The following is a 19,036-nucleotide window of genomic DNA, read 5'->3' as shown; positions in this document are numbered from 1 at the left end:
AGGTTGTAGAACTGGGAGAGGAAGGAAATAAGGATAGTAGCGTAAAAATTTACAGAGGTAACTTATTTACATTGTGCAGTGATGTCTCTTTATGGATATTAACATTGTGCAGTGAGGTCTCTCAATGGATATTTGACTCCGGAAAGGCTTGCCTGAATAGCCAAGTCTTAAGTTTTTTTTTGAATGTTGGTAAGCAGGGTTCAAGTCTAAGGTCCGGTGGTAAGTGAATGTTGGTAAGCAGGGTTCAAGTCTAAGGTCCGGTGGTAAAATGACACAATTTTGTGTTACAATGAAGATTAGTTAAGTGTCAAATGTAGTCATTTGTGCTTTTTAATCCATTTATACCACCATCAGCAATTTTATTTATCTATCAGTATAAGGATGTTTGACTGAAAGAATAACTGTTCTGCATTGATCCACATGGCCCCACCACAATAGCTCAAAAAAGCGAAGCAGCTTTGGCTTACAGTATAGGATGACTGGATGTCCAATTTTTGGTATTTGTTAGTCACTGAAGGATAACATATGAGCATTGCAACATGAGATCTCCATAAACAACCACAAAGGAGGCACTCATTTGATAGAATTGATAGGGTTGGTGGCACGAAGGATTTTAGTATAGCAGTGTCATGAACAGAATAAGAGTTGTGATTTAACTTTCTCACCATTTGTTAAAAGAAATCTATTATATTATCCACTTTTTTGCAATAAGCAGTTTCCCTTATATTTGTTTTCTTTTTTGGACTCATGGCTTTCATGATATTGTTAAATGTTTGCTGGTATATAGTATATGTGTGTGTGTGAGGTCACTTCGAAAAAATGATTTCTAACAGGGTCCTATGAAAGGGTAACCACATACATAGTAACATGGTAAATGACGGCAGATAAAGACCAAAATGGGTCATCCAGTCTGCCAAGCAAGGTGTTTAGGATTGTAACTGCCATTTTGTGCAGGTTATCCCCATGTCTACTGTTGAGGGTTGTAACTGTTGCTCCATGCAGGTTACCTCCATGCAAAAACATTACACGAAAAATTACAAGAAAAGGGATTAAAAAAACCCTATTACCAAAGGATATGAATGTATTTAAATATATATATATATATATATATATATATATATATATATATATATATATATAAATCCAGTAGTAAAATTGTAGACACTGGGCTTATATTTTTTATTACAACAAAAGCTGCCACAAGTTGTTGTTTTGTTTTGTTTTTATATTCTGCTTTTCACACTTTTTTCAGCATTTCAAAGCAGATTACATTCAGGTACTGTAGGTTACCTCCTTACTTCATTTCTATCCTCTAGTAACCAAGGATCCTCTATGCTTATCCTATGCCACCTTGAATTCCATTACTTTTATATTTATTTATTTAATATGTTTATATACCACTGTTCTGTAGTCAATCACATCGGTTTACAAGATAAAATAATATTAACATAATAGCAAATTACTTAAAATCAGGAGATATAAATAATTAACATCAATAAAAGCAAGCAGTGCAAAGGTAAAAAACATGAAATCAGAGGTAAAAAATGTAATCAAATTAGGATAAAAGATTAAAATAAAATAAAACAAGATAAAATGAAAATAAAAGGTAGGCCTCACTCAATAGTCCACTTTCCAAAACATCATGCCAGCCAGTGTAAATAAATGCCTCATTTAAAACAGTCTCTTATGCAAGTTTAAAAAATTATATGTTCAATCCTTTCCTAAAAACAGAAAAGTCTTTTTCTTATCTCAGCAACTCTTCTGGAAAGGCATTCTAAGCATCCATCACCCTTTCTGTGAAAACTAATTTCCTGATGTTGCTCCTGAGTCTACTCCCTTGGACGATAATATCATGACCCTTAACTCTACAGTTAAGGGTCATGATATTTCCATGGGAAAAGGTTTAATTCTAGTGTATCATTAATACATTTTAGATATTTAAAGGTCTATATCATATCCCCTTTGCTATCTTCTCCTTTAGGATGTGTTGCAGTAGCGGGTTGGGGTGGACCCTTGGGCCAGCCTGATGGAACTGGGGGTTCCGTCGTGGACAGGCCAGGAGGCGGAACCAAGCTGAAGCACCGAAGAGCACGTCACCCTGGAAGTCCTAGATCCCCCCCAGGAGGAGCCTGTAGGGATCTGGACCACTGGGACTTAGGAGATAACGAGCGAGGAGACGAGAAGGAAGTCCGAGGGTCGAGGCAGGCGGCAGGCAAGACAGGTCAGAAGCGAGCTGGAGTCAAGAACCAGGAAGTCACAGAAGCGAGGGACAGCTGGAGCTGGAGCCGGGGCAGGAACACCGGGAGGATCCGAGGTCAGCAGGAACAGCGAGGTCAGCAGGAATAGACAGCAACTAGACCCTCCGAAGAGGAACCTCGTTGCAAGGCATCGTTTGGGAGTCAGATGCCGGCTTAAGTACTGTGCCGGCGTCTGTCGTCATCCAGGGGGCGGTCCAGCACTTCCGGGTGCTGGACCTTTAAATGCTCTGCCCTCTCGCGGGGGTGGAGCCAGCATCGGGCCTCGGCGGCGTCTCCCTCTGGGAGACACCGCAGCCATGTGGCCTAGAAGGTCTGAAACGCGGCGATTCTGGCCGCGGCCCAGAGCAGGGGTAAGTGGGCACGGACCCGATCGCGAGGGAGGCAATCGGGGCCGCAAAAGGATGTACATATTTAAGTCTTCAGGTTTCTCTCTCACAAGTTTTACAGTGCATGCCCTATACCATTTGGTTGCCTTATCTGTATCCATTTTGAGATATGGTCTCCAGATCCGAACACAATACTCTAGGTGAGCCTTATCATTGACCTGTACATTATCATCATCTTTTTCCTTCTGATTATGCCTCTCTCTATGCAGCCCAGAATTCTTCTAACTTTTATCACCACTTGATCACAATGACAAAGAAACATACAACATGACATCCAAAAAGGACCATATATTCATCTTCTCATCTCTACAATCCCTATCTCTCTTTCATAAATCTCCTGTGCTTGTCCCATATTTTCTTGAATTCAGATACTGTCCATGTCTTAACCACCACATTGCTTTAGATCATCAGACAATATCACCCCATGGTCTCTCTATTGGTCCAATCATATCAGTCTCTCACGCTCATCACGTATAACTCCTTGTATCCCAAATGCATGTCTTTGCACTTCTTTATACTGAATCCTAGTTGCCAAGCCTTCAACTAGTCCTTAAATTTTCTTATATCACTTCTTATTCTTTCTACTCTTTAAGGGTTGTTCCCCCTTGCAGATCACTGTAATCTACAACAAGACAAACTTTTCCTTCTAACCCATTTGCAATATTGCTAAGAAAGATATCAAACAGGACTGGCCCCAGATTCTATCCATAGACCACTACCCACTGCCATCTGCCATATAAAAAAAATTCTAATATATTCCACTACCTTGGGATCCACTCCCAGACAGCTCATTTTATTCATGAGCCTCCTACGTGAAATTAAGAATATAAGAACATGCCATACTGGGTCAGATCAAAGGTCCATCAAGCTGAGCATCCTGTTTCCAACAGTGGCCAATCCAGGCCATAAGAACCTGGTAGGTACCCAAAAAACTAAGGGGCAGATATTAAAAGCTACGCACGGGCGTAGATTTGTTCGCACAAACCGGCATGCACAAATCTTCACCCGATTTTATAACATGCATGTGCAACCATGCGCATGTTACAAAATCTGAGGTCAGCACGCGCAAGGGGGTGCATTCTTGTGTATCTTGCGCACGCCGAGCTGCGCAACCTTCCTCCATTCCCTCCGAGGCCGCTCCAAAATCGAAGCGGCCTCGAGGGAACTTTCCTTCCACCACCCACCACCTTCCCCTCCCTTCCCTTACTTAACCTGCCCCCAGCCCTACCTAAACTCCCACAAATGGCCGCTGTGCCTGGAGGCTTCGGCCCCGTCCCTGGACAGCTCCGCACGCGCGTCCGGAAAGAGTAATAACCGAATCACATTTACTTGTTCTGACCTCTCATGATTTATATACCTCTATCATATCCCCCCTCATCCGTCTCTTCTCCAAGCTCAAAATTTCCTAACCTCTTTAGTCTTTCCTCATAGGGGAGCTGTTCCATTCCCTTTATCATTTTGGTCACCCTTCTCTGTACTTCTCCATTGCAACTATATCTTTTTTGAGATGCGGCGACCAGAATTGTACACAGTATTCAAGGTGCGGTCTCACCATGGAGCGATACAGAGGCAATATGACATGTTCCTTTTTATTCACAATTCCCTTTCTAATAATTCCCAACATTCTGTTTGATTTTTTGACTGCCGCAGCACCCTGAACTGACTATTTCAATGTGTTATCCACTATGACGCCTAGATCTCTTTCTTGGGTTGTATCACCTAATATGGAACCTAACATTGTGTAACTATAGCATGGGTTATTTTTCCCTATATGCATCACCTTGCACTTATCCACATTAAATTTCGTCTGCCATTTTGATGCCCAATTTTCCAGTCTCACAAGGCCTTCCTGTAATTTATCACAATCTTCTTGTTATTTAACTACTCTGAACAATTTTGTATCATCTGCAAATTTGATTTCCTCACTCAACGTATTTCTTTCCAGATCAATATAAATATATTGAAAAGTACGGGTCCCAATACAGATCCCTGAGGCATTCCACTGCCCACTCCCTTCCACTGAGAAAATTGTCCATTTAATCCTACTCTCTGTTTCCTGTCTTTTAACCAGTTTGTAATCCACGAAAGGACATTGCCACCTATCCCATGACTTTTTACTTTTCCTAGAAGCCTCCCATGAGGAACTTTGTCAAACACCTTCTGAAAATCCAAATATACTACATCTACCGGTTCACCTTTATCTATATGTTTATTAACTCCTTCAAAAATGTGAAGCAGATTTGTGAGGCAAGACTTGCCTTGGGTAAAGCCATGCTAACTTTGTTCCATTAAACCTTGTCTTTCTTAATGTTCTGTGATTTTGATATTTAGAACACTTTCCACTATTTTTCCTGGTACTGAAGTCAGGCTAACCAGTCTGTAGTTTCCCAGATTGTCTCTGGAGCTCTTTTTAAACATTGGGGTTACATTAGCTACCCTCCAGTCTTGAAGTACAATGGATGATTTTAATGATAGGTTACAAATTTTTACTAATAGGGCTGAAATTTCATTTTTGAGTTCCTTCAGAACCCTGGGGTCTATACCATCCAGTCCAGGTGATTTTCTACTCTTCAGTTTGTCAATCAGGCCTACCACATCTTCTAGGTTCACCGTGATTTGGTTCAGTCCATCTGAATCATTACCCATGAAAACCTTCTCCGGTACAGGTTCCTCCCCAACATCCTCTTCAGTAAACATCGAAGAAAATAAATCATTTAATCTTTCCGCGATGGCCTTATCTTCTCTAAGTATCCCTTTAACCCTTCAATCATCTAATGGTCCAACTGACTCCCTCCTAGGCTTTCTGCTTCTGATATATTTTAAAACGTTTTACTGTGAGTTTTTGACTCTGCAGCCAACTTCTTTTCAAATTCTCTCTTAGCCTGTCATATCAATGTCTTACATTTAACTTGCCACCGCTTATGCATTATCCTATTTTCTTCTATTGGATCCTTCTTCCAATTTTTGAATGAAAATCTTTTGGCTAAAATAGCTTTTTTCATCTCCCCTTTTAACCATGCCGGTAATAGTTTTGCCTTCCTTCCACCTTTCTTAATGTGTGGAATATATCTGGACTGTCCTTCTAGGATGGTGTTTTTTTTAACAATAACTACGCCTCTTGCACACTTTTTACCTTTGTAGCTGCTCCTTTCAGTTTTTTTCTATTTTTCTCATTTTATCAAAGTTTCCCTTTTGAATGTTTAGCACTAGAGCCGTGGATTTGCTTACTGTCCCTTTCCAGTCATTAATTCAAATTTGATCATATTTTGATCACTATTGCCAAGTGGCTCCACCACAGTTACTTCTCTCACCAAATCCTGTGCTCCACTGAGAATTAGATCTAAAATTGCTCTCTCTCTTGTCTGTTCCTGAACCAATTGCTCCATAAAACTGTCATTTATTCCATCCAGATTATATAAAAAGCTTTGGAGAAATCCATGTAAACTATATCACGTGAACTTCCTTGATTTAATTCTCTAGTCATCCAATCAAAACAATCAATCAGATTTGTTTGACACAACTTCCCTCTGGTAAAACCATGTTGTCTTGGATCCTGCAACCACTGGATCGTAGATAGCTTCCTTTAGCAGGGTATCCCATTAATTTTCTTACATTCGAAGTAAGGCTAACTGGTCTGTAGTTTCCAGCCTCCTCTCTGTTACTACTTTTGTGAAGCTGGACAACAATCACACTTCTACAATCTTTCAGAACCACTCCCATTTCCAAGAATCTGAGGAACAGGTCCTTCAGCAAACCTGCCTACACCTAAGTTCCATTAGCATCCTGGGATATATCCGATCAGGCCTCAGGGACTTGTCCATTTTCACTCTCTTGTGTAATTGAAGTAGTATATATTAGAGATGTGCCTTCATTGTAAACAAAATAGATAATGGCAACAAAATTGTCTATTTTCTCTCTTTTCTGATGCGCCATGAAACAAAATAAAAAATGGCAAAATTTCGTAAAAATGAGTATGTTGTGTTAGTGCACACTAATGTGGGATGGCAGGCATGCTGCACTCCAAGATCTGGTTCTCCTTCTCTGCTCTCTCTGCTTAAAAGGTGCGGGAGTTTTTATTAATTCACAAGACCTTTCCCAGTTGGGAATGTCATACCTCACTAAACATGCCTATCTACCATGACCATCCTAAACAGAGACATGGTTTGGTTAAGACCTCTGACATATCCTGAGGAAACTCAGTCCGGATAAGGCTACTATTGTCATAACAGCAAGGAGTAGCAGGCTAGTAAGAGTCAGAATTTGATACCCCTTTTACTTTGACTTGTCTATTTTGGTTGTACATTTGGTGTATTTGTTTATGTGTAATATTGTTTATTTGTTTGAGTTGTTACTGCTAGGATCAGGTATTTTTAGGACTAGCAGGTTAGAAATGTGTGAAATAAATAAATCAATAAACAAGTTACCTATTCTGAAAGTATTACTTTTAGTCCATCTATTTCTAGACTTTCATGCTTGGCTTGCTTCCAGTTTTCAGGCACATATTTGTAACCCTTCCTAGGGTCACTAGAAGGTTTCCGGAGGGTTCCTGCTCTTCAGGTTTAAAGAGGGAGAGATCAGGGAGTTCTGCCACAGGGCAGGGCTGAAAGCCTCCTCTCAGGGAGGGGTGCAGGGGGATGAAAAGAACTGGTGCTGGAAAGGATGAGGTACTTTCCTTCCACTGGGAACAAACAAGGTGGGCGAGAGACTACATAAGGTGCACCCTGGCATCTGTTAGGTGGCATTTGCTGATCGCTGAGAGAAACACAGGGCTTGTGAAACGTCCACAGATTTCTGAAGCAAAGAACAGGAAAGGTTCTAAGCTGAAGAGAAGGGTTTTGGTAAAGGGAGAACACCCTATCAAACAAAAGGGGTAACACTTTATCTGGCAAAGCTCCAGTAAAAGATCTTTCTGAGACTGATGCTGCCCGAAGGCCATGGGGGTTAGTGGGAGTGGGAGCAGGATTCCTCCTACTTAGTGAGAGAATTGTCAACCTGTTTCGTTATTGTGGAACTGTATCCGGTTTGTTTCATTTAAGATTCTACTGCTGTTTCCCCGCTGTCTTGTCTTTTGGATTTGGATTTCCAAATACAATTCAGTTTTTTTTGGGAACCAACTAATGGTGTGGGCCTTGGACTTTGCTACATGGAAAGCATTCCCATGGGCCTCCCAGAGACAGTGTGGTCCCCACTTGGTGATCCCTTGTGGACTTTTGCTGTTCCCGGGGCTGTAGCAGTGTAACTTACCACCTCTGTAGCCTCCAAGGTGACTCTGAGGAATAGGGGGTTACATATTTAAGAAGAAATTATGTAAATATTACTTGGCTGAATGTTTAATCAACAATTAAATATTGCAACTTGAAATCACTCAGTTTACAATTTGCAGAATTGATATTTAAGGTGGAATATCCCCAAGTTTCAATTGTTTTTCTGAGGTTTTTTTATATTATTATATTTTGCTGTCTCAGACTCATTTTATACTCGCAACTTCCAAGTACACATTTATGTTAGACTTTTTTCAAATGCCATTATTTTTCTAGTTTTTTATTGCATAATTGCAATTGGCAATTCAGAATCTGTTTAACTGTTTATATATTCCTATCTTTCAAGATGAATTTTTAAGATGGATGTTACCAAAGTTATATATTGACAGCCTAGATGTAGCTATATCTAAAGCTTACACAATACACATACCCATTTCATGCAGTAACACATGTGATAATCATGTTACTACAGGCCTGAATGCAGATTTTTTGAAGGGGTGGGATTTAGACGAGAGAGAGAAAGAGAGACAGACTCTGGAGAAGCCTTCACAGTATTCAGCTATTTATATCTCTATAGGAGGGCCAGTTAATAGCTCGAGGAGAGATGTTGGTGGTGGTTTCAGGGCCAGTTTTTCATGCAGAGTGAGACGTACTGTTTATAGACAGTACGAACAGCACAATACACCTCGAAGATTTGATGTCATTTGGATTGAGGAAGTCTCACAAAGATGAGATTTTCTACTATGTTCTCTCATTCTAGATTAATGATAAGTGCACTAAGGACCTTATTTACTAAAGCTTTTTCCCCAGTCTATGTTTATTGGAAAAAATGCTTAGTAAATAAGGCCCTATGTTAGCACACAGTGCAGTAATTGTAAAATTAACATAAACATGCCCCTTTTTCTTACCGTGCATTATTATAGCATTTTAATGAATCTAGGGGTTAGCCGGATAAGTAAGATAGCCATATAAGTCTTCAGACGCTAGTTATCTGGCTATCTTTCTTATCTATAATGTTGTAGCATTTTTAGTTAATAATAAGTCTTGATCCCTCCGCCTACCGAATTCAGACTCTTCCCTCAGTCCCAACATACCCATACACGAAAAAACTATATGCACCTTATGTCCGATGATGAACGCACCATATGTTCGATGATGTACTCTAGTTACTATGTAACTTGCATAAAATTATCTTATGGTCCACTCATATATATGTTCAATTTGCGTGTTGTTAGAAATGTTCGTTTTCCAGATTGTAATAGTCGTTCAATTAATGAGTCTCTCGTTCAAATGTACATTTACTGTAATAAGTTGTTCTAATGTTCATATAATATATTAAGTTGTTCTCATGTAAACCGGAGTGAAGGCAGATTGTTATACTTCGGTATATAAAAGATTTGAAATAAATAAAATAAATAAATCTAAGTAAGTAGAGTAGGGATCTGTTTGAGTTTTCTGAATGCAACTGCATTATTGAAAAAGGAGTTGCCTAGTCAAGAATTCTAAATGATCAAGGTATCAAAAAACATTATGAGGTTCATATTTAAGGGGTTTTAAATTTCTTGCCTGTTTGACTGCCCCCAGGTCCTCCAGCTAGACTTTTTAAAACCTTACCAAACTATGTAACTGTGCTAGCCAGTGTTTATCACTTAGTGCCTATAAATTCAATAATAGCATTACTTTGGAAAAGATTATGAACCCAATATTCAGCAGCATGGCAGGATCTAAGTCAACTAGATAACTTTATTTTGTTAACTTTATCCAGATATTCATTGGAACTTATCCAGGCTGCTGAATACACCCAAATAAAGTTATCCTGATAACATTAGACCTGCCCTTCAGCCTGACCAGAATTTTCTGGATATTTTAGCCAAACAGTGATGAATATTTGTGCTGTCTGGCTAAGGTTTTGCTATGCCCCAACTCTGCCTCTTATTGTATAGGTCAGTTTTGTCCAGTCAATGATTTGCCTGGAAAAAAATGATCTGCTGAGCAGGGAGAAATTTTTTAACACAAATATTTGTCCGGTATCTCTTGAAGTTATCCAGACAACTCTTTGTTTTTTTTTTAATATTGACCTCCATAAGTTTTTTTTAAATTATTTTACTGTCTCTAAGTTATTCCTCCTGTGTGACTCTGTCTGCCATATGGATAGAGAAATAAACCCACTAAATAATATATAATGGTCACATTATTTTATATTCCATTAAAAAAGCATGTTTATTATTATATTTTAGGATTCTTATTGGATCTCCATTAGTTGGACAACCCAAGAAAAGAACAGGTGATGTTTATAAATGTCCTGTAGGAAGGGACAGCCAACCAAGATGTGTAAAGTTGAATTTGCCAGGTATGTATAAGAATTATAATCAATACATTATAGATAACTTTGGAATGCTAAATTGCTGGATTATCAGAATGCTCCAATATTTTTCATTTACTCATTCTTTAATAAAATAGTCTTAAAAACCAGACGTATTGTAGGAGTGCTTAAAAAAAATTTTAAAAAGGAAAAAAAGAAAATATCCTGCTCTCATTTACCCTGGTGTGGTCTATATGACTCCAACTCAACAGAAGAACTGGACAGAAAGCTGGCCGAAGATATCCAAAATGTGGGAAAGATGGGAGAAGTGTTGCTCATTGAAGATTTGAATTTGCCAGATGTGGATTGGAGTATCCCTACACCAGAATCTACAAGAAGTAGAGAGATAGTGGATGCCCTTCAAGGAGCTCTTCTCAAACAAATGGCGATGGAACCCACAAGGGAGAGAGTGATATTCAACCTGGTGCTCACTAATGGGGTTAATGAGCCTGATTTTCAAAAGCATTTACATTCTTAATACTGGGTTTTACATGTATAAATGCACTTTACCTGTGTAAGTGGGCATTTCTAAATTGCTACAAAAAATGCCATTGAATTGTCAATAGGTTTTACCTGTGTTAAGTGCACTTAACGTGGGTTAATGGCTTTTGAAAATTGCTATGATAATGTTACATTTACATGTGTAATTCCTTTGAAAATGCACCTGTATGTCTCTAATATCTGGGTAGGCGGTCACCTGAACACCAGCGATCATCAGAACGTATGATTTTATATAGCAGCCAGGATAGAGAGAAATCACTCAAGAAGATTCATGTTTTTGATTTAAAAATATGGGCTTTGGTAAAATGGAGATGTACTTTGAGGAGGAGCTAGAAGACTGGAAGAAGATGGGTGAAGTGGAACAAAAGTGGGCCAAGTTAAAAGAAACTATTACAAAGGCAGCAACTCTTTATGCAAGAAAATAAAATAAAGGTAAGCGGAAAAATAAACTGATCTGGTTCTCAAAGGAGGTGGCTGAAAAAATAATGGCAAAACAATTAGTGTTCAAGAAGTACAAAGGTTCCCAAAAAGAAGAGCACAAGGAAGAATATCTTATGAAGCTGAAGGAGACAAAGAAAGAAATCAGAAAAGCGAAAGGTCAAGTAGATGGAAGGAGCACCAAAAAGGTTTTGCGATGTGACAAAACATTTTTCAGATATATCAGAGAAAGGAGGAAGACCACAGGTGGTATTGTAAAATTGAAAGGAGAGCAGAAGCAATGTGTGGAGCAAAAATTAGAAATAGCAAACAAATACTTCAGTGTAGTGTTCAATATAGACTCTAGAGGAGACATTTGGTGGTGGATAAGAACATGAATGGGAGTGGGGTAACACAACCCCATTTACAGAAGAGAATGAATGGGAAGATCTAGGACAACTGAAAATGGTTAAGGCCATGGGGCTTGATGAGCTACATCCCAGGAATCTAAGGGAGTTTAGAGATGTGCTAGTGGGTCCTCTAAAGGACCTGTTTTAAAGATCATTGGAGATGGGAGTGGTGCCACAAGATTGGAGAAGAGTGGTTGTGGTCCCACTTCACAAATATGGTAGAGAGAAGGCTGAAAACTACAGGCAGGTTAGCCTTATCTCACTGATGGGAAACTTAATAGAAACTTTGAGGAAGGTAAGTATTGCTAAACCCGAGCAACATGGTTTCACTAGATGAAGGTCCTGACAAACAAATCTGATAGATTTTTTTGATTAAGTGACTAAAGAATTAGATCAGGAAGAACATTCAATGCAATTTACCTGACTTCAGCAAGGCTTTTAATACGGTCCCAGATACAAGGCTCATGAATAAAATGAGAAGCCTGGGAGTGGATGGCTGGTGGAATGGATTACAATTTGTTTCATTGACAGGAGACACATGTAATGTAAATGGATCCTAATCTGAAGAAAGAACAGTGTTAAGTGGAGTGCCTCAAGGATCAGTTTCGGGAACAGGTCTGTTCAATATCTTCATGAGCGACAGTTCAGAGAAGTTAGAAGTAAAAGTTTTTCTTTTTGCGGCTGATACTATGATCTGCAACAGAGTGGACAACCTGAAGGAGTAGAGAGAATGAAAATCATTTAAGAAAGGTTGAAGAATGGTCGAAGGTTTGGCAGCTGGGATTTAATGCCAAAGTGAAGCATCATGCTTTTCCAAAAGATCACTATGCAATGGAAGTTAAAGACTAATGTTCATTGAATGGAAGAGAGACCTTGGGGTGATAGTGACTGGGGATCTAAAGGCAATGAAACAATGTGACAAGGTGATGTCTAAAGCCAGAGGGATGCTGAAACAAAAAATTAGCTATTCACTTCTGGGACTCCATTACCATGAGAAGGTGTATTTGGGTCGCTCTTCTCTTCATCTTTGCGGTTTTGTCAAGTTAGTACAAGATCTCTGTTTCAATAAAGCTTTCCTCATGTCCATCCTCTCTGGTTCCCCTTTGGAATAATCTAGATCTCCTTGGCCACTTGACTAGTATAAAGTTTCCTTTGTGGTTTGCAAAGTAGGTTTGCAAGTGGTCTTCAAAGGGCCAGCCAGCTTTATGTTGGAGTTTCTTTCATTTTGATGGAAGGTCTCCAGAAGAGTTTTCACTTCTCTAATATGTCTGTCTTCTAATACCTGCAACTTAACCTGTGCGTCCAATAGGAGCCCATTAAAACTTCATGTGGTAAACAACTTACAGAGGTCCATATTCAAAAGCCATTTAGACAGACAACTTAAAGGTTTTCTGTCTAAATGACAAAAACAGCATATTCAGTGACTTATCTGGCTAAATTCTAGCTGGATAATTAGTTATCCCGCAAGAATTTAACAGGATAAGTCTGAGGCATTCTCAGGATGGGCGGGAGGTGTTTTGAAGAGGAGCAGAGTTAACTGGATAAATTTATCCAGCTAACTTAAAGATAGCCAGGTATATTTAGAAATGCACAGCAGCTGAAAATGGACCTCACAGAGTTTGAACACTTAAGGCCATAAGAACCTGGCAAGTACACAAAAACTAAGTCTATCCCATGCTACTGTTGCTAGTAATAGAGGTGGTTATTTTCTAAGTCAACTTAATTAATAACAGGTAATGGACTTCTCCTCCAAGAACTTATCCAATCCTTTTTTAAACCCAGCTACACTAACTGCACTAACCACATCCTCTGGCAACAAATTCCAGAGTTTAATTGTGCGTTGAGTGAAAAAGAACTTTCTCTGATTAGTTTTAAATGTGCCCCATGCTAACTTCATGGAGTGCCCCCTAGTCTTTCTATTATCCGAAAGAGTAAATAACCAATTCACATCTACCCATTCTAGGCCTCTAGACCCCCCCCCCCCTCCCAGAGACTCAGGAAATTTGCATCTATTGCATGGTCTCAGGGGAAATACTAAAAAGCTCTGGGCTTCTCTGTTTACTGCTCCAGCCACTCCCTTTCAGTAAGCCTGCAGGTATGAGAGAGCTAAACCTGGCGCGCACACACTGCAGGCAACATGTGGTGAGAAACTGCAGCTCTTATTCCAGGACTTGGAGCTCAGCCGAAGGTAGTAAGGGAACACAAGTCTGTTAGCTGTGATTTATAAGGGTAGGGGAGCAAGACAAGTGCTGGGGTCAAGGAGGGAGGAAGGGAAAGTTATCTCTGGTCATCCCTGGAGGGGGAAAAAGTGGTGGTGGTGACGGAGAAAGTTAGTGTGGATTAGCAGGGATGGGGTGAAACATAGAAAGTTGAGGGATGAGGGTGAAAGAGGGTAGACTCAAGTAATCTAAGGAAATATTTCTTCATATGAAAGGTGGTAGATAAATGGAATAGGCTGCCTGTGGAGGTGGTGGAGACAAGGAAGTATCTGAATTCAAGAAAACATGAGATAAACACAGAAGACCTCTGAGAGAGTGGTAGGGATTGTAAAACTGAGCAATTGGTGTGAACGGGCAAACTAGACAGGCTGTCACATATTTATGATAACTCCAAATGGTAAACAATTCACTGGCTCACAAAGCACAAACCCACTTAATTTCCGTGGTCCCTCAGCGGTGTGACTTGGTCCGGTAGCTGGTTTGCCGGCGTGGACTTGGCTGCTTGAGTGGTTGAAAGGCAGCAGGTGCAGGAAGCTGAGCATGGCAGTGACGGCACTTGCTCTCTCCCCCCACAGCCGGAGACCATCTCTGTGCTCAGCCAGGTAAGGCTGAGCTCCGGTAAGTTTAAAAAAAAAAAAAAAAAAAAAGGAAGAAGATATATATAGAGACTTAATGGGAGGTTTTACTGTACAGGGCTTCCTTCTCCCAGTCTGCGAGCTTGGCATGCCGTTCCAACGTTCATTCCGCTGCATGGGAGGTCAAGGGATGTGGGCAGCCTGACGGATTGAGCAGCCTCTGTAGGCTAGGTCCCGCTCCAAGGCTTTTCGCAGTGCACAGTGTAGTAGGCCGCAACAGCTTTTTGCATGCTTTCGGAGGCTGCACTCTAATGGCTTTTTGGTCCGGTGTATGCGTCTCACTGTGCATCCAGTTGTGCATCCAGTTTTGGTGCACAGTAAAGCTTTGAACTTTGAGCGCCCACATTAAGCGCCACCTAGTGACCATGTGCTTCCATCGACACTCAAGTGGCACTGTGCACTCGGGGCCAGATTTTCAAAGGGTTACGCGCCAAGCCTATTTTGCATAGGCCCAGCGACGCTCCCAAGCCCTGGGACGCACTTATGTCCCGGGGCTTTGTGAAAGGGGTGGGGGCAGGGGCGGGGGCGGGACCAAGGCCTTCGGTACAGCAGCCGTGCCGGGGGATCACGCGCCGGCACTCGGCTGGCGCAACTTATTAAACAAAGGTGGGGGGTTAGATAAGGCTGGGGGGTGGGTTAAGTAGGGAAAGGGAGGGAAAGTTGGGGGGGGGGGGGGGGGGGCGGAAGGAAAGTTCACTCCGAGGCCCCGCCGACCCTGGATTTTATAACATGTGTGCAGCTGCGCGCGCATGTTATAAAATTAGTTGTACATTTGTGCATGCCGGGTTGTGCGTACAAATGTACGCCTGTGCGTACCTTTTAAAATATGGCCCTTGAGTGTTTTGTGTGCTCTTATTTTGGTCTCCTAGGTAAGGGCTTTGGATTCATAATTTTTGGGCACATAGTTGAGCACCAAGGTGTGTGCGCACAAGTTTTGGATGCATAATTTTTGGGCGCCTAGTTGAGCACATATATAAAAAAAAAAAAAAAGGCAAAAAGCAGCTAGATGCATGCTTCTGGCCACTGCTCAGTGCATTGCCGGCCATGATAGTGCCTGTACGCCAGAGCCTAAGCACCTTATCTTTGCATTGCCTGTTCTTTTCAGGCGTCTTCTTCTGGAATGCCCACTGCTTTGTGTCAGCGCTGTTTGGAGGCTCAGAATGCCTTGTCTTCCTCTGTTTTTGGCTAAGCCTTGTTCTTCCCATCCGGATTTGATCTGGTTGAAGATGTCTCAGGTGGGGCGCCTGACCTTGGCCCTCCCCTAACTGTTCCTCAGCAGGGGAAGGTGGCTCAGTAGTCCTCAGATGCCTCTTGGTCTGGATGCTTCTACCTTTTTTCAGCGCCGCTGTACCACTTGAGCGGCAGCGGGTCCTCAGGCTGGAGCTCAGGCTGGCTCAGAGGATGGTGCGCGCATGCTATAAAATTGGGGGTCGGCACGTGCAAGGGGTTGTACATTAGTGCAACTTGCACGCGCCGAGGCCCGCGTCCTTGAACAGTTCCCTCCCAGTCCGCTCCGATTTCGGAGCGAACTGGGAAGGAACTTCCGAACCCCCTAAACTAACTTCCCTTCCCCTTCCCCTAATCTACCCGCCCCCTATCCCTAACCTAGCCCCCCCCCCCCCCAATTTTTTCTTATGTCTTGCGCCTGCCAGCACCCTGCCGACACGCGATCCCCCGGCACAGTGGCAAATAGCCACTGTGCCGGTGGCCTCTAGCCCCGCTCTGCCCCACCCACACCCACCTCGCCCCCTCCCGGCCCGTTTCCTGAAGCACTGGGACTTACACGCATCCATGGGCTTTACGCACGTTTCCGGGCCTTTTTAAAATAGCTCTGGTGTGTATAAGGGCACCTACGCATGTAAATCCACTGGATTTACTCACATAGGGCTTTTAAAATCTGGGCCTTAGTGCATGCTAAATGGATGTTAGTGTGCACTAACTAAAAATGTTATTAATAATTTAAAAAGTGTCAACTGGGGAGCAGTTTATTAACTAGAGTTATGGTTCTGCATTCCCATTGGCTGTCTCCTTAGTTACTTGTTTGTGCTGCCAAGGTTGCATGGTTGTGCTGCAAGGTTGTATTTATGGGGGGATGGCTAGTGCCTGGTAACAAATGTAAACAAACAGCTGATTAATAAAAAAAAAATTAAGTTCTAGTCAGAATAAGCAAATCATGTCATGCATAAAATACAAAAGGATTTGCCAATCCTTTTGTATTTAGGAAAGGGGCCCTGGCATTTTAGGATATGCATACTTAACATAAAGTTCGAAGGTAAAGAGTGAGATACATGACTTGAAGAGTGTCAGATCATGTGGGAAAATAGCAGCAAATAATACAAAGTTATTCAGTGAAGATACATGACTTGAAGAGTGTCGGGTCATGTGGGAAAATAGCAGCAAATAATTTAAAGTTATTCAGTGAAAATATTACACAAATTTCAGGGATTCGTCACAGGGGGTGGATAGAGTTAGGTTTCTAGATGGGGTGACAGATGAAACACTGGTTGGGTTGTTGACTGGTGAGAGAGAAGCAGCCTGGTGTGTGTGCAGGTAACTGATGAGAGGGAGAGTGACTAGGGTGACTGTATGAGGTGATAGGTGGGAGAGAGACTGGTTGGTGAGTGTTGAGAGAAATGCATCCTGGTGTGTGGGGGTGACTGGTAAAGGGGGAGTGACTGGGGTGACAAAATAGGATGATGGGGGAGAGAGAGACTGGGGTGGTGATTGGTGAGAGAGAGAGATTGCCTGTTGTGTGTAGAGTGGGACTGGTGAGAGGGGAAGTGAAAGGGGTATGGGGTGAATTGGGAGAGAGAGGCAGCCTGGTGTGTGTGTGTGTGAGGGGGGGGGGGGGGATGACTGGCTTTACTGGTTGAATCTCTGTTTATAGTCACCACCCCAACTAGTCTCTCTCCCACCTGTCACCCCATACATTCACCCAAGTTACTTCCCCTCTCACCAGTCACCCCCCCCCCCCCACCCAAATACACAGACTCATATTAGGGGAATTAAAAGTATACATATACCTAAATGCCATGTCCCCTTTCCTAAAATACAAAGAGATTAGCCATCCCGCCACAAACACCACCTTGCAACCTTGGCAACACAAACAAGTAACTAAGGAGATAGCCAATGGGAATGCAAACCATACCTATAGCTAACGAACTGCTCCCCAGTTGACACTTTTTAACTTATGAGTAACATCCAGTTAGTGCGCACTAAGTCCGTAAATAGGAAAACTATAGTTAGTGTGCATTAATGGGACTTAGTGAGCAGTAACACGAAATACTAATTTTTCTGAAATTTCATAATGTCTTTTTTCGTTTCGTGGTGCTCCCGAAACAAGATGAAATAGGCAATTTTGTTGCCATTATCTATTCTGTTGAAAACAAATGCGCATCCTTAGTGGCAGTGTCCTTGCAATGCTTCATGTTGTTCCTTGGTGACTCACTCTTGTTTGTTTCTCTCCCAGGAGGCTCCTGACTCTTGCGTAAATCCTAGCACTGTTATGGTACCAGCTGCTCCCTTTTTGGCTGATGCAGGCTGTGCCTTAGTCCACACCTTGTCCAGAGGGATGACTTCGATTGTGGTGGCCAAGTGCCAGTTATAGTTGAGAAATTGGTCAGCTGAAGCAACCTCTGAGGCTAATCTCACCAAATTGCCTTTTAGTGGCTCGCTTTTGTTTGACAAGAGTTGGAGAACCTGGCTAGTAGGGATGTGCAGAGCAAAATTTTATGTTCATATTTTTTATGTCCGAAAGGGGGTCCCACTTGCGGCCAATATGGACATAAAAAAAATCCAATGAGTTGGGTATATGTACATATGTGCAAAAAAAAAATTTAAACCCCCTCACCCTCCTTAATCCCCCCCCCAGACTTACCACAACTCCCTGGTGATCGAGCGAGGAGTGAGGACGTCATTTCTGCAATCCTTGGCGAGAAGCATGTGACGTCGGCGGCACGTCGAGTGACGCGGCGTCACGTGATTCCCGGCTCGTTTGCGCCGGACGGCTCGTTCGGCCCAAAAAGAACTTTTGGCCAGCTTGGGGGGGGCCTCCTGACCCCCCCAAGCTGGCCAAAAGTTCTTTTTGGGCCGAACAAGCCGTCCGGCGCGAACTTGCCGGGAATCACGTGATGCCGCGTCTGAGTGACGCGGCGCCACGTGATTCCCGGCTCGTTCGCGCCGGACGGCTCGTTCGGCCCAAAAAGAACTTTTGGCCAGCTTGGGGGGGTCAGGAGGCCCCCCCAAGCTGGCCAAAAGTTCTTTTTGGGCCGAACGAGCCGTCCGGCGCGAACGAGCCGGGAATCACGTGACGCCGGCGTCACTCGACGTGCCGCCGACGTCACATGCTTCTCGCCAAGGATTGCAGAAATGGCGTCCTCACTCCTCGCTCCATCACCAGGGAGTTGTGGTAAGTCGGGGGGGGGGGGGGGATTAAGGAGGGTGAGGGGGTTTATATTTTTATTTTGGCTCAATAATCGCGATTTCCCACATATCGAACATATCTATGTTCGATATGTGGGAAATCCGATCGTTTATGTCGAATCAATTTTTTAAGTAAAAAAAAAATATGAGTTGCGTTTTACTAAT

At 42.3% G+C, this 19,036-nt stretch overlaps 1 protein-coding gene across 3 annotated transcripts in view; it reads left to right on the top strand.

Annotated features, from left to right (window-relative positions):
• ITGA1 (integrin subunit alpha 1) overlaps positions 1-19,036 on the top strand; it is a 462,364-nt gene that overhangs the window by 144,329 nt on the left and 298,999 nt on the right. For all 3 annotated transcript variants that reach the window (XM_029577630.1, XM_029577622.1, XM_029577640.1), the window contains one exon: positions 10,143-10,255. In XM_029577630.1, the coding sequence (XP_029433490.1) occupies positions 10,143-10,255 (113 nt within the window). The remainder of the gene's footprint in view (positions 1-10,142; positions 10,256-19,036) is intronic.

The sequence above is a fragment of the Rhinatrema bivittatum genome, chromosome 1 (genome assembly GCF_901001135.1).
Source record: "Rhinatrema bivittatum chromosome 1, aRhiBiv1.1, whole genome shotgun sequence".
Classification (NCBI taxonomy): Eukaryota; Metazoa; Chordata; class Amphibia; order Gymnophiona; family Rhinatrematidae; genus Rhinatrema; species Rhinatrema bivittatum.
The sequence above is the reverse complement of the archived record's forward strand: the minus strand, read 5'-3'. Positions and strand labels throughout refer to the sequence as shown.